The sequence below is a fragment of the Gossypium hirsutum genome, chromosome D10, assembly GCF_007990345.1.
Source record: "Gossypium hirsutum isolate 1008001.06 chromosome D10, Gossypium_hirsutum_v2.1, whole genome shotgun sequence".
In the NCBI taxonomy this organism is placed as follows: Eukaryota; Viridiplantae; Streptophyta; class Magnoliopsida; order Malvales; family Malvaceae; genus Gossypium; species Gossypium hirsutum.
Window position 1 is genome coordinate 64,605 of NC_053446.1, and position 27,320 is coordinate 91,924.

Below are 27,320 nucleotides of genomic sequence, written 5' to 3' on the forward strand. Positions count from 1 at the left end.
TAAATATACTTTTGTTGAATAAAATATAATTTTTAATATCATATAATATGAAGAATGTTGGTATTAAATAATAATAAATAAAGTTGTGAGCTAAAATAATTAGTAAAATATTATATTTATGAAACCATATAATTTTAATATTATTTGTTAGTATGAATATGAATGAAATGAGCTTGAAGGATTATATTTTTATTTATGTTTATTAATTTATTTGTATTTGTTAAAAATTTCATGTCTTTTTTTTTGAAAAAAAGCTTCAGTAACAAGACTTATTTAACATGGATGTTCAGCATCTATAAAAGCACCTACATCCTTACAAATAATTACCCGAATGCTATCCAAGGCAGTATCACAGAAATTTAATCCATATTGACCTCCATTCCCCACACTAGCCGTATGATTGGTAGCCTCATTTTCCTCTCGAACTGCATGTATTAGCTTGACCTCCCATGGTTGCTGCAGCATCGATTTATTTCTGCAAACCAATGCTGAATCGAACCTAATCCTCAGTGTGCCTGCAATTTTATTCAGAGCATTCAAACTGTCCGTTTCTACGATCACCTTTCGATACCCATGCTCCCATATAGCCCATAATTCAGCTTCTATCACCGAAGAACTCCCAACGTTTCTGCAATAGCCTCAAATCCAGCTTCCCTGTTCGTCACATAGGGTTCCACCAGCCCATAAAACATCTGGTTTCGTGTTCGTTTGCTTAAATTAAATGAATTTATTTATGAACATGTACATTTAATTTAGCATGTTTAAATAAGATTATAATTCTAACATAAATAATAAAAATTCTGACGTTCACATAATAAAGATTGAGAATAAATATCGTATATACTTCAAACCGTTACAAATACAAATACATATTAAGAGGGTATTATTTAGTAATGGGGTTCTTACCCTTACATCATGCTTTTGCCAGGCCATGTTGGCTAAGAAAAATTAAGGTTATAAATTCTCCATTTTCTATTCAAGATTGTGTGAATTTGATTTTGAATTTCTATAATTGAAAATATAACACTAGAATGATTCAACTTGACAATTTCTCATTTATTAGTGATGAAGCAAACCACAGATAGAGTGAGTTTGACAGGCGTCGAAACCATCAAATATAAATTCCTATGACAACATAACACTAAATAGAAATATAGAATAGTATGGTCAAATTCATGATGATTGTTAACTAATTTCGCATTTACTTGTAACTAGAATTATTGTCGCGGCACTAATTGTGCCCACGACTCGTGACGAACTTGCTAAAAAAATAAATAAGGGTAGTTGAAAATATTTGGAAAGTTAATAAAGTGAAATTGCAATAATAAACAATTATATACATCAAAAATAAAATAAAATAAGAAAATGAAATTGAATTTAGTAAGCAGTAATATAAAGTCTTAGGCTTAAACTCAGTGAATTCTGGTTCTAAATTGATCCTTAAAAATGAGTTTTCTCTTCCACACCATAAGTTGGTTATAGCGATCAAGAACATCCCAACCACCAATTCTTTTTCTCGTAGTTGATTTCGATACAACCTGCAAACCAACTCGTATCGATTGTCTAACCGTGATACACGCGTTCGCAATTCTAGACCTCAGCAGCCTTGCAAATTGGGCATGTGTGATATCTATACACCAACTTGAGGGGGAATGCTGACAACTTACCAATCCTATTGCTGACTTTTAGGGATTTGATCAACTTAAAATTAGGGATTTTTAGTTTCAATGTACTTATTATATTTCCTTATTCTTTTAGTATAAATAGCTATGTAATTTTTTTTGTTTTATAATTTAAGAAATATAATTTCTATTCTCGACATAGAATCTAAATCTATCATACATTTTTTATTTAAAATTTTATTTTCTAATGCATATTTTGACATAATAGATTCTAATATTTAACCAACAAACAATGTTATTTAGTACAATCTTCGAATTCATATGTTATAAAAAACGAGAACATCCAACCCGCTCATTCAATCACATAACGTGAATTTAGCAACTTCATCAAACTTACAGCAACACAAGCAAAACAAATGATACGAAACTATGCTTGCATGGAAGGGATGATTTGCCCAATACTAAGACTTCGATTGCATGTAGTATCAAAGTTGCTATTGCTAAAAAGCATTATTTTGTGTTTGTAAATTTAATCATAAGCAGCATGGCTATTTGTCCAAACCATATAATAGCAACCTTCATTCCAACAAACTTTTGGCTACTGGAAATATGGGAGCTATATCAACAGGCACCTGAGAAATAGATGGAAGCAAACAGAATATGAACAAAAATGCTCAAAATAGGCACTTTGATCCAATCTTTTTACCATAATTGTTTATCAGAGGATACATTGGCAAGATAATTATATTTCTACCGAAAAAACAAACCATATCATGACATCATCAACCTTCAAAGTTTCATACTTGTTCGGCAAATGAGTTATTTTACTTTATTTTATTTCAATTGCATATATGAACCTACAGATATACTGGCACCTAAGGCAAATTTTAATATATGAGACATTATAAGCATAAAGCTATTTTGCTCGGACTTGGAGGTGACTAGCACATACCTCTATACATCCATGTCCTAAATATGTATCAGACAAGGGTACTTGAAGGAAAATAAAGAGTTGAATGCATTGCTATGCCAATTACATATTTTGGTTTACATTCAAAAGCTAAGCCCTCTTCAGGGTATGATGTCGGCATGTAGATTCTCTAGTCATGCTGCTTCCTATTTATAAATCTAATGTGACAATTGAGGAAGAAAGCAGATCATTGTAAGTATTATTGTTTTATACATAAATATTCTTTATTTTTAACACAGGTTGCTGCCAGATTGGTATATCTCGAGGTCTATCCTTCATGTTCTTTTCATTTTCCATCTCTTATACACTTGGGTTTATGACTTTATGCCACTAGGAAGTAAGCTCAGTAGCAATTTCTGTCAAGCACGTGTGCATCTTAGAGCAAATCTATCCTATGTCTTGAAGTATTCAAGTACGACACTCGTGTCTGAGCACATCCAAACATAGGTACAAGAATATGATCCTCAATGACCCTTCAAATACATAAAAATCTTGAACAAAATTGATCATACCCATGTTGGGCACATCTATCTAACATTGACACTCAAATCCGAGTAACATAGAATCTATCCCCTTTTATCCCAAAAATATGATATATATTAAATTTTGAAATAAATTAGTAGGCAAACCAAGTGCAAGTATTTTATCAATAAAAGTATACTTGAATGTTGCAGGAGGACTTACATGAATGGATTCCAACTTTTGCAATGCAACTTTCAATGGCTTTGTCATTGTGCAGTATTTCTGCAGAAGCAAACTAGCACCTTCTTTGTCACCCTTAGCTTGTATGGTAAGTATAGTCCTACTCAAACTTTCAACAGCTTCCTCAACCTTCCAAAAGAAAGCACTATTTTAGGCGGAAGTGTTTTAACTAAAAATATTTATGTATGAGAAAATCTGAAGGTGCTGTACCTTGTCAAAGTTGACAGAAAATGTCTCATTGGGATGGAAAACAAAGGCTTCCTTTTCCAATAACCAGTTAAATTGTAATGCTTGACCTTTTCTGAAATTATTCAGTAAATCAAGAATAGTCAGTAACAATAATTAAAAATATTTTGCCAGTGAACAGTTAATGGTTCGCTTACCCATGAGCTTCCTCTAAGCCAAACCGAACTGAGCGAAAGCATCCTGCAAGGAATGAAACATACATGGACTTTTCCAGACTAGTCGGAAGTAAATGCTGCTCGAAGATGTCAAAACAAACAGAAAGAGCCTTAGCTTTTCATAGTTCTTTATAATATCATTTGTCAAAAATGCAAAAAGTGTTGACATAAACAGGCAACTAATGCACAACTTTTTAACTAATTCAACATACAATATAGATTACTTAAACCGTGATCTCTTCCAGGTTCCTTTATGATAATACAAGGTTCAAGGTAGAAGTTGATTCCAAATGTCCCTTACTGGGCATTTGAGACTAAAGCTTGATTGAGAACAACCGTTCCAAATAGATAAAAAATAGCACTATATTACTAAAAACTGCATGCAAAGGATTAGTCAGTGGTGGGACTAGCAAGGTATTACATTTGAACACCAGCGATCTGAACAAACTCCTTTCTATCCAAACTCTAGCACTCTTCAAGATTTTCTCATTAGAGGTATTACTTGAAAGCCATGCATTTCAAGGAAATAATTAAAGAGTTTCAGAGAAAGGAAACTATACTCAACAGCCATCAGACATAATATTAAGTTTGTTCTTACACAAACTAGATACATGCTGATGGGATGTTGAAGTTAAAAAATGTCGCAGTGGCTGAAAAATTAAAAATGAATAGCCAGCCAACTACTTTATCGTCAGTTGGTAGAGTGATGAACACTTAGTCTCTTAATCCTAGTGAACCAGGTTCAATCCAGGCAATCTTAAGTACCAATAAACAAAATAATGAAAAAAAATCCATAATTAACTCTCAGAGCGATGTGTAAACATTCTTTCAACTTTGCATGTCAATTTTTGGAAGGGGCAGGAAAGCAGTTATCCAATTGGATACTTGGATTTGATACATTGCAGCAATTAAATCCTTATGCAGGCGTAAAGAAATTGAACCAAAAACCTTACTTTCGAAAAGTATTTTTGGGCTGACATGGGATACAAATTTTCATATTCCAATGAATTGTCGCACTCAAAAAAAATGTCAAGCCAGTCTTACTCAAAGCAACTATTTCAATACGAAAGAACTTTTTGGCTGACTTCCAAGAAACCTCAAAACATTCCTTAAATGACTGCACAAATTTCTAAATTCCACAATCTATGGCCTCTACTCTCAAGCTTAGCATCTCACCTTGAGTTGACTTAAAACACTCTTTCCAGAATGGGGTTAGAATCTAGGTACAATATTTTCTTGAAGTCATTTTTGGTTGTGGTTGTGGTTGGAAGTTGTAAGCCGTCTATTCTTAAAAGTAGCAGCAGAACTTTGAGAAATACTAGTAAAATGCAGAAAAGGAACTAAAGTTGCTATCCCAAAGATAAAGCATTTGAAAAAAATAAATAAATAATTGCGAACTGCATCAGCTAACATGTATGGGTCATCTAATCTTGATAGTCACAAGTAATTATATCATATAAAGGAAAATAATAAAACTTGGCTTTTTACCAACCTTTTTTATTAGAAAGTTCAGTGCCCAAAGACCCACTATGTCGGCTTTTGCTTCTTCCAAAGCCGAGTGTAAATCTTGAAGCTCCTGCAAGAAACAGTAAAAGAGAAACCATGGGACACCACAAATAATTAGAATAAAGCACTTCTTTTAAGGAAAATAGTAACTCCAGGAAACACCATACAACTTCAAAGAACAATGTCAATATACAGATTAATGCAGATAGGAGATAGAAATCAGAGAGTATGGATAATTAAAACACTTGTAAACATAATCCCAACTTGAAGAAATAAGGAAATCCATATCATAAGAATGTACCTAAAATCTATCGGTGGTGCTCTTCCATCATAAATATTCAATGCCTGTATGTTGTGATTATATTACTTCCTTTATCTTTCTTTTACCCCTTTGTCTGAAATCACACAAACCTCTACCTTCTGTTCTATTTAAGCAACTGTTTCTCGCTCAAAAATATTACATGAAGATGCCCAAGGTAAATAGACATTATTCATGTTTAGAAAAACAGAACTTCAGTCATAAACAAAGCTTAGTTTCTTTTCTAACCATTTTCATCACAATGGCATGTAGAATAAATGGATAAACCAGCATGAGTGAGCTGGACAGTTGATATTTAATTATAATTGGACAGACATGATTAAATACTAGATTTTTTCTTCTCCTCTCTCTCTCTATTTATGCTGTAATGAAGATGCTAGACAAACACATTCTAAAAACAGCTAAATAAAACAGAAATAAAAAGGAAACATTATAACTGACCAATCTAACAGTAGACTTTCGGCCATCAGGAAGGGTTATGGTATGAGGCCCAATCCCATGGCAGCACTCATGGCAGATTGTGTGAGTGAAGAAAGACTCAAAATCTACAAGTTCGTGTTGTTCCTTTGCAATACATGCATCAGCTATGGGATTAAGAATCTGTTTGAACCTTATTAGGATGGAAATATCAAACAATGATTTAGAATTATGGTAAATATAATATTGGTAAATTGGAGCAACTTCAACAATGATTGAAGAAAATTTCGCACTTTGCTTCAGAAACATTCTTAAGTATAACCATTGCTGTTCCTCGATCTTTAACTATACGCTCATCATTTGGTAGATTGAAAGCAATAGTCTGAGGGCCCTTCACATCCTGATATAAATACAAATATGTTAAACGCATATCTATCCAAGATAAATTATTACATACATAAGAATGGAAGCTCTAGAAAAATTTGAAACTAATTAAGAACAAAAAATACAAACATGTGGTTTTCCATACCATACATTCCAATCTATGGAATGAAAAAATAATTTAAATACTATAGCAACTCTGCAGCCATAATTACTTGATAACACTAGCAGGCAACAGCCACAATTCCTTTTCTTCTTAGTTCAAAAAAGTGAATTCAGGGAGCAAGAGTAGATTGTTGAGTTTCATTCTTTCCATCCCCATTCCTAGAATCCACTTTTGAGTCAGTAAACTAGTTAACGAGCCCACCCAGAACACACACACGAGTATGTCTAACCACATTTGATATTTCATTCAATCTCTTATTGTATTTGCATCTAAGCATTTATCATGTACATTGAGTAAATATACAAAAGGAAAATTCAAGATTAAAGGGGATGGGGAAGAATTAGCATCTAAACCATGAACACACTGAAGAAAGTATTCATACATTTTGCAGTCCTTAAAAGTTTAGTTACAAAATGCAAGCATACAAACATTTGCAAGCATCTGTGTGAACATATGCATCACTGCCGACAAACCAATCTGACTATCATGAAAGACTTTTCTCAATGAACCCCAAAACTTACCCCTGCATTAAAAAGAAGCTGGACAACACGAATTGGAGCAGCAATGATATCTTTCGATTTAGAAGTATCGTCCATAGGAAGGTTTTGTTCCAAAACCTAAAATATTAAATATTTTGTTAGAATCAAGCAAGCGACCAGAAGAAATGTCTGAGAACATTGGATATGAATGAATTACCTGCAAGTTATCACTAAACAATTTAAGTTGAGCAGTTGCTTTTTCATCCCGAACTCCAATAAATGCTTCGAACGTAGCCTATGCAAATTCGTGCATCTAATTAGCTATACTAACATCCAAGGAGATTCATACATTGCAACAATAAAATTACAACAGGTTACAAACTGATTTCATCCTTTATTACGAGAACATGGACATAAGCATGGATGCGTGCAAGAGCACGTGAAAGCAATCAGACACTAAATCAATCATTAGTTGCTAGAGTGAGTCAAATAAATAAATCTAAATAAAGGACAGAAAAAGGAAGGACAATTGAAGGGAATAAAATTAAAAACGCAAAAGAGAAAGCAACAAAGCATATAATAAAATAAGTCAAACAAAAAACAGCACAAGTGCATAGTAGACATTTGCAATTTTGCATATAAGTGGAATGGTACAAGTTTGTGGAGGACAAGCACAGGACTACAAGAAAGTTGTCCTTGGGTTTTCAATCAGGGGAAAGCGTCAACATAAAGACCTCTTAGTGCAGACGGGTTCCAAGGTCCTTTGTGGATTATGCATCATGATTGACAGAATCTCTCATTTTTATTTTCTTTGACAGTCATTATTCAAGAGCAGTTTGGAAGATTACACTGACTAATGCAGTATTCAGGTAGTATTGTTAGTTGGAACGAATAGAAAAGTTTAAAAATAGCAAGATATATATGGGAGGTTCCTGGGAGATCCATGATTAAAGCTTCTCTGCCGTTACACTTATCAGGTTTTTGGCTGAAATAATTAGCAGAATCTATAAAAATAGCGGTCATCCAACCTCAGGGTGCAGTGTTAAAATGGACAACCCAAGAAATGCTGCTTTCTTTAATAAGTGATACATTAGTGTTTGTAATTGTTGTTTGATTCTGTTTTTTCTCTTGTTTTTCAAGTAGGAACCAAGCAAAAATTCCCTCTGCATTAGGTTGTACAATTTTTAGTTCAAATAAAATAGTTCTATAAAGTAGCAATTTGATACTAGCACCGAGAAACTACCCATTTGTCATATTGAAATAAAATAGATTAATCTAAAATTTAAAGTTTAAACACTCTAAGCTTTAGTCATAAAGGGGGTGAATTGGGCCGCGTGTAGAAGTGGGCATCTTTGGTTCTAGTTCCCAGTAGGCGACCCTCTATTAAAGGAGTAGAGGCTCTTGCATGGTCATTTGTATTATTTTACCGTCTTATAATTCAATAAAGAAAAGGTGAAACTCCATACTTTAAGCTTTTACATTTTCCACTGGTTTGCAATCAGATTCCCCACTCTTCATTTTACTACCAAACTACAGTAGATAGTTTTTGACCTTTGGTAAAACTTTCAAAGCAAACAGATATGCTAGCAAACCTACTAACAAAAATGCTAATAGATAAATAACATCAAGAATTCAGGCTACAATAGGAAACATTGACCTCTTCAATCATGCTTTACTCATCATATTAGGCAATGTTAAAAGCTGGTCACTGTCAACAAGAATTTGTTTTTCTATACAAATTTTAAGGAATCGAAACCCATAATTCTTAATGGAAATGCAGATCATGCTGCTTAGTATTTAATTTGTATGTATTTCAATAATGGTCAATTTATTTATTTTGAGTTTCTTTTAAGAACAAACGGTAGGCTTGGACTATGGAGTTGGTCTCTATCAAATAAATAATGACCTTTACTTTAGGAAGGATTACACTATGCTATGGAGACAAAATTATCTACAAGTCAGATTTACTTCACTTTCTTGTTTCTTTTCTTTTTTCTTTTTCTTTTTTTTTTTTTTTGGTTCTCTAAATCAACTGCAAGCCAGTTTTCCATTAAATTTTGTGGAAGGAAAAGTAACTTTTGCTAGCAAGTGAGAACATTTTAAAGAAAACAAAAGGGCTAGCTAAATTGACTTGCAGAAATCTCAATTGAATCCCAGTACTCAGAATTTAGTTTAATTTAAAGAGAAAAAGATAAAAAGAAAAGAGTAACCTTTTCAAAACACAACATGGTACATTCTTCAGTAAGGTATTACAAGGTGTCTCAACAAGTAAAAACTCAACAAGAAACAAAGCTACCACATAGAAACTAAAGAGATACGAGTACCTAATTAGACCTCATACATTATGTTGGCATAAATGCATCATAGTATTGTATCAATCATCTGTATCATTTGGAAAGAAAACATACTGAAATAGGTTTCTTCTGATCCAAACTTAAGCAAATAGCAATTGAGTAATTTGCAAGAATGGAAGGTATTACTAAAATTTTACATTTTTAGCATAATTCATTTGCTTTTACACAATTTTGAACCTTTCAAGCAGCACTATGTTACCAAGGCTATAATATTTGTTACCCAAAGTCTAAATTAGACATTTCAAGTTTAAGAAAAGCATGTTTTCATGCTACCTCTACAAAAGAAAGTGATACATTGTAAATATTTCTAAATATTCACGAGGCATTCTTACTTAGATCAAGTTCATTATCGTCTAAATCTAATGCTGAATAAAAAGGACTGAAGTAAAGGAAATAAACATGCATTTGATATGTGAATATATTACCTTGTACCCAAACAATGAATCTTCATAAGTTTCATATGGACCAATGGTGACATCCAACTTAGAATCCTAAAGCAGGAAATTCAAACAGGGAGAGAGCGAAGACCCAGTGAGTTCATTAGAATAGGAATTGAATTGAATACCAAATTAAGCATATTGACATCAAAACAAGATGTTACTAATATTTTTAAAATCAAAACAGAAAAAGAAATGGTTGAATTTAAAGCAGAGGAAAAAAAAAAGTTGCAGATTTATTATCATGAATATCCTTTTAAATTATACCATAATAAATGTGTTCTTACAATTTATTCATATATAAAAATGAGAAAGTGCATGAGAAGGGGAAAGAAAAAGAATCAAAATTTAGCAACAACTAACCAATTCCATCCAGGCTATATCAGAGTCATAGTAGTCGTTTGAAAGGAAGGCATCAGCCTTGCTATGGAGCAACCTCTTCAAACTATAAAGTTGAACGACTCAAGAGATATTAGTTGATGGTATAAGATTTCAGAGTAGGAATAATAAACAAGACATCAGAAGAAAAAACTGTCACACTCATACCTAGGAGAGCTGACAAGGTCCCCAGCTTTATGCAACAGATCCGAAACTCTTGTCAGGAAAGGATGATACTCTTGGGAGTAAGGAATGCTATAAAGATCATGAGTAGACCCTTCTGAAAGATGTGTGCTATCAAAGATATGATTGTCCCAATTTACTTGACTGTGCCTTTTAATGACAGTGAAAAAACTCGTTGCATCCTTTTGCTTGTCCAAGCTTAGACCTGTAGTCCATAATTTAAATTCCTAGAACAAAAATGAAACTCGTCACTCTCTATCCCGTTTTTAAAGTAATGCTAAAAGATGGCTAAACTGGAAATTTTATAGTATAGCCACATGTATAATGAAAAACCATTCTTTGCAGCACATGAAGAAATTCCTGTGTTACCATTTTGTCCATGTCAGGAGGGTAGAAGTTGGCACCAGAAGGTTTTAGCATTGGAAATGCTGCTCTGTATTGTACACCTTTCCACCCAGTAATAGGCTTTGTGGCTTCAGGAAGAAGCTTTACTGCCGAATCTGCAGTTGTTAAAAATGCCTCGTTTTCATCAAGGCAGGACCTGTTGATAAAGAATGAATTATTAATGACAAAAAGACATTCCCGCCAAAGAACAAAGCAGAAGGAATTACCATGGACTCTTATTAATTACATAATACATCCATTTCAGGTTGTCCAATTGAGACACATTGGCATGCTCTTTTAACCATTCTCTTAAAACTGGGTTGCTGTGCCAAACCTGATTATTTAAGGTGAAAAAGAACAAAGGAAAATATGAGAATCTGATGCCATGTCATCACAATTAAGCATTTACATTAAGATTGCAATTAAAATTAAGAATGCTTTTACCACTTAGATTGCAAAATTTTGCACCATATCAATACTTTTCCTTCCAAGCAACAAACGTTTTAGGTGCCTTAAAACAATAAAAATTATGTAAAACTAGAAAAAGCATTTCACAAAACCAGAATTTTGGCAATATCTAGACTGGGAAACAATATTTCATGGTGTTAAGATATGTAAATAGAATAATATTGCTGATTATTAGGGATTATAGCAAGATATTAGGAATTTGATTTGATTTTATTTTATATACTTTCTTATAGAGTAGACTCATACTTGTATATGTGTATTGTTTGATGATGAATGATAGATATAATTTCATTCTCTCTTTCTCCTTGTGTCTCCTTAATTATTCTTTCAGTATTTTGTTCATGATATCAGAGCCTCTTGGCTCGATTTAGGGAGCTCGTGTTTCGTTGTTTTGAACACAAACCATTTGAGCATTTCGTGAGTTTAACTTTTCAAGTTTTTTCGGGTACACTGTCAGCACAGGCAGGAGCACCACCATCTTGACAGTTGCAACCGGAGCAGCACGCGAGGCTCACGCACGGCCTAAAGATTTGCGACCCTCCTTTACGCGTCGGTGCGTGGTCATCTCACCACCGGCTTCCACCCTTGATGTTGACTCCTTTGTCCAACCCTAGCCCAGTGGTCGGTTGCTTGATCGGAGGAGGATTTGTAGGTCTTTTTTTTTATTTTCTTTTTAGGTTTCGCATTGTTTCAATCACTGTTTTTTTTTGTTCTGTTTTAAGGGTGTTTTCTTGCTGCTATTTGGCTCAATTTGGGTTCTTTTCCGGCCAATTTTTTTTTCTCACCACCCCCTTCAATAGAGTTGTAGTCCAATCCCCGGGGAAACCCAAAAATCCAGTAACCAAACTCCCTGCTTGTGGCCCTCACACGCCACCCATACCTTCAGCGTCCTTGCCCATGCGCCGGCACATGCAACTCACCTCCGTGGAATTTGATTCTCCGACGACCACTGTTGGTTTTGTTGTTGTTTCGAATAATAATCTCTCGTTACAAATCAGTCCTGTAAAACTTGACGGGCACAATTATCTCGCATGGTCATGATCGTGCTTATTGTTTATCAAAGCTAGAGGGCTGCAGGGGTATATTACTGGTGATTCGAAAAAACCCGTTGTAAATGATTCCACTTATGATTAGTGGGACTCTGATAACTCTCTTGTTATGTCTTGGTGTTATGAGCTGATAAAGTGAGCAAGAAACAAGTGGGAATTTTAAGTAAAACGGAGAGTTTTGGGTTTTAAGTTATACGGGGCGTTTTGCATTTTTGTTATAACTGAATACTCCACGTCATGTGGTTTGTTTGTTTTCTTTATAATGCATGCATTGCATGCAAAACGGGTATGCAAAAAATACACAGAAAATTTCTTATCTCTTAATTTCTCTCAACTCTTACTTCTACAAGTCTTTCTTCTTCATTTTCCTATCCGAAATTACGTCTCGCAACAAAGGTATCAGAGCTTCCACGATCCCTTTTAATGGCCGGTGATGGAGTTTCAACAAGATTGCAGAAAGAGGTGAGCACCTTACAGCAGGGAATTTCCAAAATCCAAGAGGAATTTGCTCAATTGGAGGCCAAGATGGACTCCCGTTTTCAGGAGTTCAAAACGGAGATTCGAGGTGATCTATAGTCGCTGTTGGGTCAGTATTTCGGGCCCCCACCAACTGGGTTACATGCTGCAGCTGACAAAGGGAAAGGGGTACTGGGAGCTCCTCCTGGGGTTTTACCCAAAACCACCGATTTTCCTCCAGGACAGTCGGAACTCTTTGTTCCAGATGGTGGTAGTGTACATGTGAAGGATTCCTCTTTTGTGGTGGGAGACTCAACTAAAATCAGCCGATTGGAGTGTCCTAAGTTCGATGGGAATGATTTTCGGGGTTGGTGGACTAAATTGGAACAGTATTTTGAAGCTGAAGTCATACCTGAAGGGAGTAAGGTTCGATTGGTGATGCTAAACTTAGAAGGCAGAGCACTGGAATGGCATCATTTCTACTCGTAGAGGAATGGGGGGCTACAAATGTTGTCATGGCCGGCGTACATTAAGAGCCTTCGAGATCGGTTCGGTTGTGGATCATTTGGGGACCCGATGAGGGAGCTGGTCAACCTGAAACAACAAGGTACCGTCAAGCAATTTCAGAATTTATTCGTAGGACTGCTTAATCAACTACATTTACCAGAGTCATATGCTCTTAGTATATTCTTGGGGAATTTGAAGGCTGAAATAGGTCACTATTTAGACTTATTTGCCCCTTCAACATTGTTGGACGCCTTCCAGCTAGCGAGGAAGATCGAGGTACTCATCTCTGCTACAGGAAAGGGACCTCCGACGCTGGGAGTTGGCTCACCAAGAACGGTAACCAGTTCTTCACCGACTGTAAGGTACTCTTCTCCTCCCATGAAATTTGCAAATTCGCAGTCGGTCACTAGGGGATCGACAAATAACTCGGGATCCAAAACTATATCCCCTGCATTAATGGCGGAAAGAAAACAGAAGGGACTATGTTTTTGGGGTGGGGCTAAGTACCATGCAGGACACAAATGTGTGAAATCGCAATTGTATCAATTCTTATTGGAACCCTCTGCCGAGAGTGAAGCTGATGAATTCCAGGAATGCTCTGACAACTTGGAGGAAATGAGGAATGAGGATGGGGGTCCTAAATCTCCCACGATTTCATTACATGCCCTTACTGGCTTACAAGGGCATAATACCATGAGGGTGGTAGCTCAAGTGGGATCAGCTCAGGCTATTATCTTAGTGGATTCGGGAAGTACACATAACTTTATTGACAATAAGTTGGTCAATAGAGTATCATTATCAGTGGTGTGCCATGAACAATTGAAGGTTTCGGTGGCCAATGGAAGTTGTTTGTTCACTAGGGGTTTATGCCAAGGTGTTAAATGGGAGGTGTAGAACCACTATTTCCAAACGGACTTCATGGTTTTATCCCTGAAAGGCTGCGATATGGTACTAGGGGTTGAATGGCTATTGGCATTGGGCGACATTGTTTGGAATTTCAGTTCTTTGACTATGCAGTTTAATGTAGGGGGGAAGTCTTGCGTTCTTCAAGGTATAGTTCCTGGTTCGTTAGCAACAGGAAGTAAAGAATCCAATCCGAGGTGTTTTGCTGTTATGGGGAAATCGTTGGGGCCATATACTACTGTATTGAGCTCACCTGCACAAGTGACGCTTGGCACCTTGGAGGACACGACTCAGGGAAGTCAACTCCAAAAGCTGCTGATGGAGTTTGATGACATTTTTCAAATGTCGAAAGGGTTGCCTCCAAGTAGGAAACAGGACCATAAAATTCCTCTGGTTGATGAAGGCACAGTAATTAAAATGAGGCCCTATAGATATCCAGCTTGCCAGAAAACGGAAACGAGAAACTTATCCAGGAAATGCTCCAAGCTGGGATCATTCGTGACAGCACCAGTTCATTCGCCTCTCCCATTGTTATGGTCAAGAAGAAGGATGGTAGTTGGCGGTTGTGTGTGGACTACAGGCAACTCAACCAGTATACAGTTAAGGATAAATTCCCCATCCCTGTAATTGAAGAGTTATTGGATGAATTAGGAGAAGCCAGAGTATTTTCTAAACTGGACTTAAGGTCCGGCTATCACCAGATTTGCATGTGGGAACCGGATGTGCATAAAACCGCGTTTCGAACACACGAATGACATTATGAATTCCTTGTGATGCCATTTGGCCTCACCAACGCTCCTTCCAGTTTTCAAGCTCTCATGAATTCCATTTTTAAGCCACTATTGCGGAAGTCTGTGTTAGTTTTTTTTATGACATACTTGTCTACTCTACATCGTGGTCTGAGCATATGCAGCATCTGTGGATAGTCCTTATTTTAAGGGAACAACGTTTGTATGCTAATCGGTCAAAGTGCTGTTTTGGTTCCCTCCAAGTGCAATACTTGGGACATGTGTTGTATAAGGGGACCATTTCTATGGACACTGCTAAAGTTGATTGTATAACGTCCTGGCCTATCCCTAGTTCGGTAAAAGAGCTCCATAGCTTCCTTGGACTTACGGGATACTACAGACGCTTTATAAGGAATTATCGAGTAATTGCTCAACCATTGACTTGTTTATTAAAGAAAGATTGTTGGGGATGGAATGATCAGGCAACTGAAGCCTTCCAAGCTCTCAAGCAAGCTATGAGTTCAACTCCCGTATTGGTACTTCCAAGTTTTCAGTTGGAATTTACTGTAGATACGGATGCCAGTGGGTTTGGTGTCGGTGCGGTTTTGCAGCAACAAGGGAGACCTATAGCTTTCTTTAGCAAGGCTCTTGGGGTGCGCCATCAAGCACTATCAATATATGAAAAAGAAATGTTGGCAGTCTTATTAGCAATGCGCAAATGGCATGCTTACTTGGTGGGTCGCCATTTTAAAATCCGAATAGACCACCAGAGTCTGCGGTTTTTGTTTTATCAGGTCGCCGTTACTCCTTTCCAGCAACGTTGGGTAGCGAAGATGCTCGGCTACGACTTCGAAGTTACATACAGGAAAGGAATCAACAACAAAGTTGCGGATGCTCTCTCTCGTCAACCGCAGCTTGCACAGGGTCAGTATTACCAACTTACTACGAGTTCAGTTATTTCCGATCTCTTGGTACAGGTACAACAATCTTACACTCAAGATGATCGACTACAAAAGATTATTAGACACACTCAGCAGCATCAAAATTCGGACCAAAAATATTCATGGGATGAGAGGTTCTTGTTCAGGAAAGGGAAGATAGTGGTGGGGCGAGTTCAGACGGGAGTTATTCCTTCACTTTCATGCTAGTGCAATAGAGGGCCATTCAGGGGTGACCGTTACAAGGAAACGACTGTCGAGTCAGCTATACTAGAAGGGCCTTACTTCGAATGTCAAAAGATGGATTCGGGAGTGCATCACATGTCAACGATGCAAAAGTGAGTCAGTGGCTTCTCCTGGCCTTCTTCAACCCTTACCCATACCCGATAGAGCTTGGTCGGTGATCAGCATGGACTTTATTGAAGGGCTACCAAATAAAATAAGAGGAATTCCATTCTTGTCGTGGTGGACCATCTCACTAAGTATGGCCATTTCTTGACATTGACACACTCATATACGGCTAAGGATGTGGCTTTGGAGTATCTTAATCAGGTTTACAAACTTCATGGTATGCCCGATTCTATCATATCGGATAGGGATCGAATATTTGTTAGTAATTTTTGGCAGGACCTTTTTCAGAAGTCAGGTACTAAGCTCCTACTCTCGACGGCTTACCACCCTCAGATGGATGGCCAGACCAAGGTTTTAAACCGATGTCTTGAAAATTATTTGCGTTGAATGACGGGAGAGACGCCTGCAAACTGGTCTCAATGGCTACCCTTAGCAGAATGGTGGTATAATTCCTCTCATCACTCTTCTATCCAGCTTACACCATATGAGGCCCTGTATGGTCAGCCCCCGCCCACCCACATGCCTTATTTGGCGGGCGCCTCTCCTGTGACAGTTGTGGACCGAAGTCTGCAAAGTCGGGAGGCTGCTAGGAAGTTGCTTATGTTCTGTCTTAAGAGAGCTCAGGCCCGTATGAAGCAATTGACAGATAAACATCGCTCGGAGAGAAGTTTTTAGGAGGGTGACTTGGTTTATTTGAGGCTGCAACCCTACAGGCAGCAATCGATTCGGAAGGTCTCCAACCAAAAGTTATCTCCAAAGTATTTTGGCCCTTTTCCAGTGATCCAGAAAGTAGGGGCAGTAGCATACACTTTGCAACTTCCACAACACTCACGTATCCATCCTACATTCCATGTCTCACAATTGAAGAAACATGTGGGTTCTGCTCCAACACAAAACCAGCTGCCTGTGGTAGATGTTCATGGTGCCTTACCAAAAGAGCCTGTTCGTATTGTCGACAGAAGGATGGTCAAGAAAGAGAGTCAAGCAGTAACCGAAGTGCTGGTCGAATGGGCTAACTCCTTTCCAGAGGATGTGACATGGGAGTCCTTGGCTGCAATTCAAACCAAATTTCCTCACTTTCAGCCTTGAGGACAAGGTTGTCGTGTGGGAGGGGAGTATTGTTATGAGCTGATAAAGTGAGCAAGAAACAAGTGGGAATTTTAAGTAAAACAGAGAGTTTTGGGTTTTAAGTCATACGGGGCGTTTTGCATTTTTGTTATAACTGAATAGTCCACGTCATGTGGTTTGTTTGTTTTCTTTATAATGCATGCATTGCATGCAAAACGGGTATGCAGAAAATACACAGAAAATTTCTTATCTCTTAATTTCTCTCAACTCTTACTTCTACAAGTCTTTCTTCTTCATTTTCCTATCCAAAATTACGTCTCGCAACGCTTGGCTTATCAACTCTATGCAACCCCAGATTTCCAGAACATACCTGCTACTTAACTCTACAGAAAAATATGGCATGCAGTTGCTATTAACTACTCACAAGTTGGGAATGATGCTCAGATTTTTGAAATTCCCAATAAAGTTCACAACGCTAAGCTAGGTGAGATGTCAATTTCTCAGTATTTTTCTAAACTAAGTGGTTTATGGCAAGAGCCCAAGCCCTTCTTTTACAAATGAGTGTACCTAAATGTTTTTGAGATGATGCCGTTTTAATAGCCACATTTCTTATTAATTGTTAACGATAACATTCCTTACCATACCCTCTTTCCTTCAAAACTTTTGTTCCTCATTGAGCCTAAAATATTTGGTAGCACTTGCTTTGTTCATGATGTTCATCCAAAAGTCATAAAATTGGACCCAAAGTCAAGTGTGTGTTTCTTAGTTATTGTAGACTTAAAATGAGTTATAAATGGTACTCTTCGGATCTTAAGAGACATCTTGTGTCTATTGATGTTACCTTTTTTGAGCATACACCGTTTTTTCCTGTGTCCTCCATTTCTGAATACTTCCTCCGAAAATGATGATTTGTTATTATATACCGTGAATTGTCTTGTCAACTCCTCTAAAATAGGTATGCTAGAATATGTAACACTCGACCACCAATCAGTCATGTTTATTCAAGACGATAAATTTGACCCCTAGTCAATCTGATTTTAGTATCGACCTTCCCATTGTCCTATGTAAAGGTATGCTAGAATATGTAACACTCGACCACCAATCAGTCATGTTTATTCAAGACGATAAATTTGACCCCTAGTCAATCTGATTTTAGTATCGACCTTCCCATTGTCCTATGTAAAGGTAAACGACAGTGTACTTATCCTATCTCCTCTTTTGTCTCTTATGATCAATTATCCCCTATGACTAGCTTTTTCATTCTTTCATTAAACTATTTCTATTCCTAAAACTGTAAGGGAGGCCTTATCTCATCCTAACTGATGGGATGCAATGATAGAGATGATTGCTTTAGATGGTAATGGTACTTGGGAATTGGTTAGTTTGCCGACTGAAAAGAAGGCTATTGAATGTAAATGTGTTTACAGTCCAAGTTAATCTTAATGGTTACTCAGATACTTTTTCTCCAGTGGCTAAGATGGCTTATGTTCGTTTGTTCATTTCTATAGCGGCAACATATGGGTGATCCTTGCATCAACTTGATATAAAAAAAATGTCTTTCTGCATAGTGATCTACAGGAGGAGGTCTATATGAAGGACCCATTTGGTTTTGTTGCTCAGGGGGAGAGTGCGAAGTTGTGTCGTCTTCAGAAATCTCTATATGATTTGAAACAGAGCCTATGAGCATGGTTTGGACGATTCTGTGAGGTGATCCACTTAGAGGTAGGCATGATTCTCTTAGTAGTTTATGTTGATGATTTTGTTATTACTGGAAGTGATGATACAAATATTCTTGCTTTGAAATCATACCTTCATACTTAGTTTCAAACGAAGGATTTGGGACAATTGAAATATTTTCTTGGCATTGAAGTTACTAGGAGTAAGAAGGGTATTCTCTTGTCTCAGAGGAAATATACCCTTGACTTACTTGAAGAAACTAGAAAGTCGGGATGTAAGCCATGTAGCAAACTGATGGATTCCAATTTGCAACTTATGAAGGAAGATAATGATTCGTTTGAAGATCTTGAGAGGTATAAGAGACTAGTTGGGAAACTGAATTATCTCTTAGTGACTCATTCTGATATCGCATATTTTGTGAGTGTTGTGAGACAATTCATATCTTCACCAACAGTTAGACATTGGGTGACACTAGAGCAAATCTTATTTTACCTAAAGGGAGCTCTAGGCTGTGAGCTTCTATATTAGAATTGTGGTCACATAGGCATTGAATGCTTCACTAATGCAAATTGGGGAGGATCAAAGATGGATAGAGGATCAACTATCTAATTTCTTGACACAATCTGTGTGAGAAATTATGTGGTTACAATAGTTACTGGAAGAACTAGGATTTAAAAAGTCGTCACCAGCAAAATTGTGGTGTGAAAATCAAGCTGCTCTTCTTATATCCTCCCTTCCAGTATTTCATGAGCGAACCAAGCATATTGATGTCGACTGTCACTTCATTCATGAGAAGATCCAACAAAAGCTCATATCAACAGATTATGTCAAAACAGGAGATCAATTAGGAGATATCTTTTCGAAATCTCTTAGTGGACCTCAAATTGATTATATTTGTAACAAGCTAGGCATGATTAACATCTATGCTCTAGCTTGAGGGGAAGTGTTAAGATATGTACATAGAATAATATAGTTGATTATAGTGGATTATGGCAAGATATTAGAGATTTGATTTTATTTACTTTCCTTATAAAGTAAACTCATACTTGTATATATATGTATTGTTTGATGATGAATGATATATAGAGTACCATTCTCTCTTTCTCCTTGTGCCTCGTTAATTATTCTTTCACTATTTTGGTCACATAGAAACAAGGTTACATTAGTAAATTGTGTTAGGTGCTAAGTACAGAATTTTTAGTTCGGAAAAATTAAGTATTGAATTTTTGTTGTAAAGGTTGCTTGGTTTTTTGCTGCAAATTAAATATTGATTAGATTTTTTTTGGATATGTTATTGAGTATTTTACATAAAGAAAACTAAAAAGTAAAAGTAAAAAGCTAAAAAGGACAGAATGGTTCATGTAATTAAATGATAAAATTTTCCTTTATGAGAATGATTTAATTCATTCAGTAAATTTCTTCATATTTTCAACACTTCTCTCCACTGGAATTCCATTTAAGTGGTTTCTGAAATAAGTAATCAAACACATTGAAAACATCAGATCATTGAAACTTTTCAGTATCAATGGTTTATTTTGCACACCCTTAGTTTGCGTTTTGCAACCAGTTTAGTTTGCATTTTGCAACCAGCTCAAAATCCTATAGTGATAATGAACACATATATTTTGAATTGCATCCTAAATACGTGTATCAAAATATTTCTGCTAGTAACTAGATGATGCCTTTTTATCTAAAATTTATTCAAGGTAGTGCCATCAGTGAAAGAAAGATTCTACTATACCAATCTGGAAATATAAGTTGTTATCCTTTGCAATTACTTTCTGGGGTATGATAGACTTATACCTTCGTGTTCCTTATATCATATCAATGTCTCTACTACTTTCCTGTAATATTGACTGACATATTGAATGCTCCTATAGCATCACTTGACTCATTGAACTGAAAACAACTTTTCCCAGAAGAAGCAACAAGTGAATTATATATCTCAAAGACTACTGCATAAGTGTTATGAGTGAACTAATCAAAACTACCTATATTATAATGCAACACTAGCAAAGCATTGTTATTATGAACCCATCTCCTGTTTGCTAACTAGTGCACCAGTAAAAAATTAACTAATCTTTAACAGCTTTCAACATATATATATATAATAAGCAGAAGTTCTATTGCATTTGGAGTGTTGTTCGTGAATATTTTGCACTAGATCATCTATTCAGTAGCACAAAATTTTCCTTTGGTTCATGCAAAAAGAAACCAACTGTGCTATTCTTACTACTGACTTATATAGACATGCTACAAGACCAGAGCAGATGTTTGAGCAAATCTGTGTACTTGTGTGTGAGATTTTTTGTCTACTTATATGCATAAATACGACCTGCAGATAAAAGATTTCATCCATAATCATTGCAGCCCTAACCAGTAATATCAGAGCCTCCTTGTCAGCATCACCAAGCCCTGTCAACTGCAATGAGGGAATAGATTTAGTAAATAATTCAACACGTACATCGAGAAGGTCTGACTGTTATATTTAGGAGAGGGAAAAATTACAAACACAATATTTGAATGAAATAATGGAAATTGGCCACAAGGGTGGCTGTAGCATGCAGATAACTTACTCCTGTATAATTATAAGCTTCAATATGTATTCAGCTTTTCACAGGATTACTTTTAAAGCAGAAAAGAAAGCAATGGACCTTTTATAAACTTAAAAGTGATAGAAAGACCATCCACCTGTAAACTAACAAATTAATGAACGTGAAACCAAAAGTGTCCATAGGATACAACACAACGCATTCTGCTCATATCACACAATGTCTACATGCAAACTGACTACATAAAGCTTGAGGATAAAAATATTGAGATGGATTGGAAATATAACAACCAATAAAAGCAGGGTAGCTGGTATTAAAATTGCAGAAAGTTGACAACCTCTGCAGTGAGAGAAACAGGAGCATATCGACGAAGTTGCTTTTGTAGTACTAGACTGCGTGCTTCATTGTTCTCTCTGTACCTTTAAGCAAGTATTTGAAATGTTAACCACAACATGAAATGTCAACATGAATATAACATTTAGATGAATTTGACAATTATTTTGTTCAACAACATGGTCATAGTTACTCAGCTTACCTTTTTGTAATTATATCAAAGAGAAGACCATATTGTTTATTTACATCATAAGGAACATATTTAGGATCTGCTTCAGCTAGGTGACTTCTATATTCCCCAAAAGAAATGTATTTTACATCAGAGACTTCGGTATCCTATCATAAAATAAAATAAAATAAAATAAAAGCTAATAAAAAACATTCACATTTTCAGGTAGTTTTGTAGCGGGACAAATCACTTATCAGTATTCCCTGTTTACCATTCACCATTCACATTTTCAAAGCATGACTTTCATATATAATTGTAAAGAAAATGTATAATGAACTATTCATTAAGCACCAGGCACCATCAACAGCCTTAAATTCTGAGACTAAAACCAACTTAAAAGGAGGATAATCATGGTAAAGATGGAAGTTTAGAAGGATGAATCTCATCCATAGAATGAAGACCAGAGAGCTATATTGATATACTTCAGAATAGGGATTCTGCAGCAAATCCATGCAAGCCTATTAGGTTCTAAAACAAACCATAAAAAATGGATTTTCTAACAAATAAATGTGATCAAACATTATAGACTTTTAGGCTTCTCATTTGTCTTTGTGCAAGATGTTTCTCTGTCAAAAAAAAAAAACCTTAAAAGAGGCACCAAAAGTTAAATTGCACTTACGCTTTGGCAGTCCAATATTTTTTGGAAAATTTTAGAGAGAGAAAGAGACAGAGTTGTTCAACTTGTTTCCCTAAATTCATCACTGACAATGGCATTTTTCTTTCAGTGCTAGCTTTAGATCAGAAAGGGAACTTCCAATCAAATAAGAGTAAAAAGATTACAACATGAAAACAGACTGAAATACAACCAAGAGTGGAAGGGCTTAAGATCTAGAGTTGAATTCCACTTATTCATTCAGTACAAGCAATGTTTAAACTTGAGATGATAAAGCATACCTACACCAGATGTTTCACTGTAGTCAACTTTGTCACTACTGTAGACAGGTTTGGAATATCAAGAAAATTAATCCATACTCCACCAGAAAACCATTAGAAAACAAAATCCATGAAATTTTGAATGATAATTCCGACTGTTATTGACTATTGTTCATCTCAACAATTTTTGGACAACGAAAGTACTTTGAGATGGAAAACAAATACAGAATTTTGCATATTATATATAATCAAATAACATTGAATGGGTTGAAATTTTCAACTGAGAATAATTATTAACTTCCTTACCTGAAGTGTAAAGGCTTCTCGAGGAATTGGCTCTAGAGTTGTTACTAGGTATACATCGCTGTATTCATTATTGATGAACTTTCCATTGTTTGTGACACTGCAATCAAATGTAAACAGCATATGTTAAGTCAAAATGGAACTAAAAGCATCACAAAACCACTTAAGCATCTCAACAATATTAAGATTCATCAATTAAACAAAAATTCACAGCATATGTTAAGTCAAAATGGATCTAAAAGCATCACAAAACCACTTAAGCATCTCAACAATATTGAGATTCATCAATTAAACAAAAATTCCAAGAAACTAAACATGGAATAATAATAGTAATAATGATAAATTGAAAGTGATGCAGACCTAGGTGAAATCTTAATGTCTAGATGGTCTTATCATTGCATAAGATTGATGCAGCATACCTCAGAAAAACAATAAATCAAAACACTCTTCTCTAAGAAAAAGGAAGTCAATACAACTATGAACTTACAATGAAAAATATAACACCATTTTTCAGAGTAAATTTATGCCAAATGCTAATTGTTTATTGAAAATATTGAACCCTGATGAACACAAAACAGACTTGAATTTAGTAAGACGGCATTAGCATCAGAAATTAATGCACCAATGGTTCTAGCAAAGCAACAAAACCAGAGAAAATGTTGCCAAAATCACCAAAAAAGCATCATAGTCATCTGATCAGCTGCACCAATTACATTCCAAGAAGAGAGTAAATTACACCAAAACAAAAAGAAGATTTTATCAACTAACCACTCTTCAAGAAAAACGAATATCAACTCAAATGCATCCTTTGGGAGGATCACCCCTAGTTCTTCTTGAAGCTCCCTCCTGAACAAATAAGATATTTAGCAAGCATTGTGTTTTAACACTAGATCAACCAAAAAGGGATAAATTTCTAACAATAATATGTTCACCAAGTAATAGACGATGGAAAAAATGGGCCAACAAGGTAAAAAGAAAATTAATGGATGCTGATCTCCAAAGAATTTCTTGTGTCGAAAGTTACTACAAAGGAAGGGACAATAAGATATTTAAATAAAGATAGAAAAAAAAACTCAGATATCTTCACTCCTTCCGAACAAAAAGGTTTCTTGGCCATCTAGAAACCACTAGGTTTACCATCAGTTAGGAAACTATCAATTAGATATTTAAAAGAAATGTATTAACCAAATCTAGCAAGTATATAAAACAACAGAAAGTAGCAATGATAAACAAGAACATGGGGAGAATATCTGTGCACGGCACACATAGAAAGATTAAAGACCGAACAGTTTTTCAAATGCCCTATGAAAGAAGTAGAACTGAAGACTTGTGAAATTGGATTCACTTACTGTGCTGTTATTAGCGATGAGTCACCAGCAGATATATGGCCAGCACTGGAGATATCCCACAACCCTGGCCACGAGTCCTTGCAGTCTTCACGTTTTTGGAGAAGTAATTCTTGTGTACTCTCAGCAAAAATCCAGACATGGACTGCTTTATGGTAATCCCCATCTCGATGGACATCTCCCCTGCAAAGAGATCACAATGAGTTACATATCAAGAAACTACCATTATAGAGAAACGCCAGTACAGAAATCATAAGCAACCTCTAACACACAATAATACTCAAAATGAAATATTTTATATCAAATGTATGCCTCCGTAGCTCTAGCTTGCAAGTTTTCCATACCCAGTTCCAATTTCAAGGACCATAAGCAACCTCCCCCCCCACTCACACACACACTTGAAAACTTTCAGTTCTATAATCCGGATTGAGTACCGAAAAAATTAGGGGTTCATTGAAAGAAATTACAAACCAAATCAACAAATGAAGCTATTACTACCATTTTCAAGGAACCAGCTTAACTAATCTCAAAGGTTCTATCAAACCCAATTTACAGAAGCTGCAAATAACAAGTATAGCTTAAATTAACTTGTCCTATAATTTTCCAATTTGGTAACTGCAAAAACATGATTTCTGCTAAGAGTAAGCAACAGACAGTATAGAAAATAAATAAAAGAGCCGGTTGTAAAGTAATCCTTTATGTTGAAAGATCAAAAACAGATAATCCAGAAATGGACAAGAATGAAGAGACGTGCCTGGGCTTGGAAACGCCTGTCTTTTTACCGGTTTTAGTGAGAACGTCGAGATACTCTACTTGTTCAATGTAAGGCTCTGCCATTGATTCTTTCGATGAATCAGACTTTGTCTTCGTTGACGAATTTGATAAATTGCGTGCTTCTTTATTTAGTCTAATGGCTGCAGAGTCTGTCTTTCTTTCTTTTCTTTAACAACAAAAGTAGGGCTTTTTTCCACCAAAAAAAATTAATTATTTATGAAAATCATCAAGTCAATATTTATTTAAGTAAACTACCCGTTCTGCACAATGATTCCTTATCATTAGCCGACCATTGGCCTTTTTAAAAAATTTTAATTTTGTTGAGTGCTATCTTATGTATTTTGTCAAATAACTCATAAATATATGTATTTTTTCAACTCAGGCGACACCGGAGTTGACAGAGCAGGTTTACCCCGAGCAGGTTCGGGCTAATAACGGCCCGACTGATCCAGTCCAGACATTAATTGGATTATCGGTCTGGTTTCACATTCTAGACCGGTTCGACTAATTTTTGAGTTTTAATCTCTATTTTAGACTCCCAGACTTAATTTATGATTTCATATCCAATTTTTAAGTTCAATTACCAATTTACCTAATTATCTGACTTAAAATTTAATTTTCAAAAAGATCATATTAATTTTGATTAATTTAATTTTACTTAATTAAAATTAATTTTCTCAAAAATCACTTAAATTTTTTAAATTAATTCTTCAATAAAATTATTTAATTAAATTCTCTACTTAAACAATTCTTACAGCCGCCCAATTTAATTCCACATCAAATAAATTAACACAATTAAATTATTTTCAAAGTCATAAATTTATCTTTTGATTCAAATATAGTCGAATCGAGTTTTTATTGAGTTAGCCAATGGGCAAACCGGATATATACAATTAAGCTCTAGTAATTGTAATTATGCCTAAAAGTGTTGTTATAATAATTTGCAATTACTCAATCATGGAGTTAATCCACGAGTACCATGATTGAAAACTCTTTATTATATACTTTTTACGAAAGCAATTCATCCAATTCCTTTTTCCAATTACCTCGTTATATGTGTATTACCCTTGTAGAGCCCAAATATGCCCGGGCCCAAACAAATAAACGAGCCCGCGTGCAGAACCAAAACCCAATACAGTGGCCCAAAAATTAAACCTAATTATAGGCCCATTTTTATGACCCAAATCATCCCAAAAATTGAAAAACCTAGCAGTTTTCCTTGCGCTGCACAGCAACCATGCGCACCACCCCCACCGCAACAGTAGCCGCCATTCGCGCGAGTTGCGCCTCCACGCGTGCCTCGCCTTGTACCTGCAGCAACACACACAAACAGAAGAGCAAAAATCGGGCCAACAAACAACAGAACAGATTTTTTTTAGATTTTTTTTCTTTTTTTTTCTCTTTTCTATTTCGGCTATAAAAGACCGATTTCAAGTACTGTAATGGGGGAGAGGAAAAATCAGAGAGAAAATTCAATACGAGTGCAAATCGGGGTTTTTTCGGTGTAAAAGGGAATAGAAAATACATATATCGAAGTGTTTTTTTTACAAAGGTTTTTCTTTTCGTTTTTCAGTATCCATTTTTATTTTCATATGTTTTATTTTCTTTTATTTTCATTTTATTTTGTTTAAAATAACATAAAAGAAAGAGGGAAAGCTTACCTGGTCGTCGGAATCGTCAAATAGGAGCCCTCTCCGTCGAAATCGGGGCATGGGCGCTAGGTTTGATCGGCGGCGCATAGGGTTGGGGTTGAAGAAACCCTAGCAGAGGATTTTGGTTCTTTTTTCCCTTTCTGTTGCAAATGCTTTTTAAAAAAAATAAAAACCGTTTTAAAATTAAAGAGCAAAAACGGCGCTGCTTCACCCAGGAGGATCCGCATGTTCTGCCTTTAAATGGGATATTTTCGCTATGGGTCTTTCCTTTTTGTGGCGCACTTCAATTAAATCCTTTTTTATTTCTTTTAGTTTTAGCCTCACATTTCGTTTCTGTCAATTTAGTCCATCACTGCACAACATTTTATGGACGGGACTAATTTCGCTTTTAGTCCTCCATTGTTGGGCGCGTAT

The 27,320-nt window shown here is 35.8% G+C and overlaps 1 protein-coding gene across 3 annotated transcripts; it reads right to left on the minus strand.

Moving 5' to 3' along the window:
• Positions 1-1,876: 1,876 nt before the first annotated feature.
• Positions 1,877-27,320, minus strand: LOC107930370 (nudix hydrolase 3). 3 transcript variants are annotated; one of them, XM_041102597.1, is made up of 22 exons: positions 26,916-27,319; positions 25,235-26,565; positions 24,484-24,663; positions 23,903-23,980; positions 23,138-23,234; positions 21,932-22,065; positions 21,734-21,815; positions 21,180-21,266; positions 10,927-11,033; positions 10,685-10,856; positions 10,301-10,542; positions 10,118-10,199; positions 9,743-9,808; positions 7,181-7,258; positions 7,006-7,101; positions 6,231-6,337; positions 5,962-6,130; positions 5,188-5,271; positions 3,678-3,772; positions 3,505-3,595; positions 3,277-3,423; positions 1,877-2,254 (listed from the first exon to the last, which is right to left on the minus strand). In XM_041102597.1, the coding sequence occupies exons 2-22, from the start codon at positions 25,315-25,317 to the stop codon at positions 2,201-2,203; spliced, it is 2,331 nt and encodes a 776-aa protein (XP_040958531.1). In that variant the 5' UTR covers positions 25,318-26,565; positions 26,916-27,319; the 3' UTR covers positions 1,877-2,200. The 3 variants fall into 3 exon arrangements, with proteins under 3 accessions (XP_040958531.1, XP_016717490.2, XP_016717489.2); XM_016862001.2 differs by having other exon boundaries at positions 21,734-21,809; positions 25,235-27,320; XM_016862000.2 differs by having other exon boundaries at positions 25,235-27,319.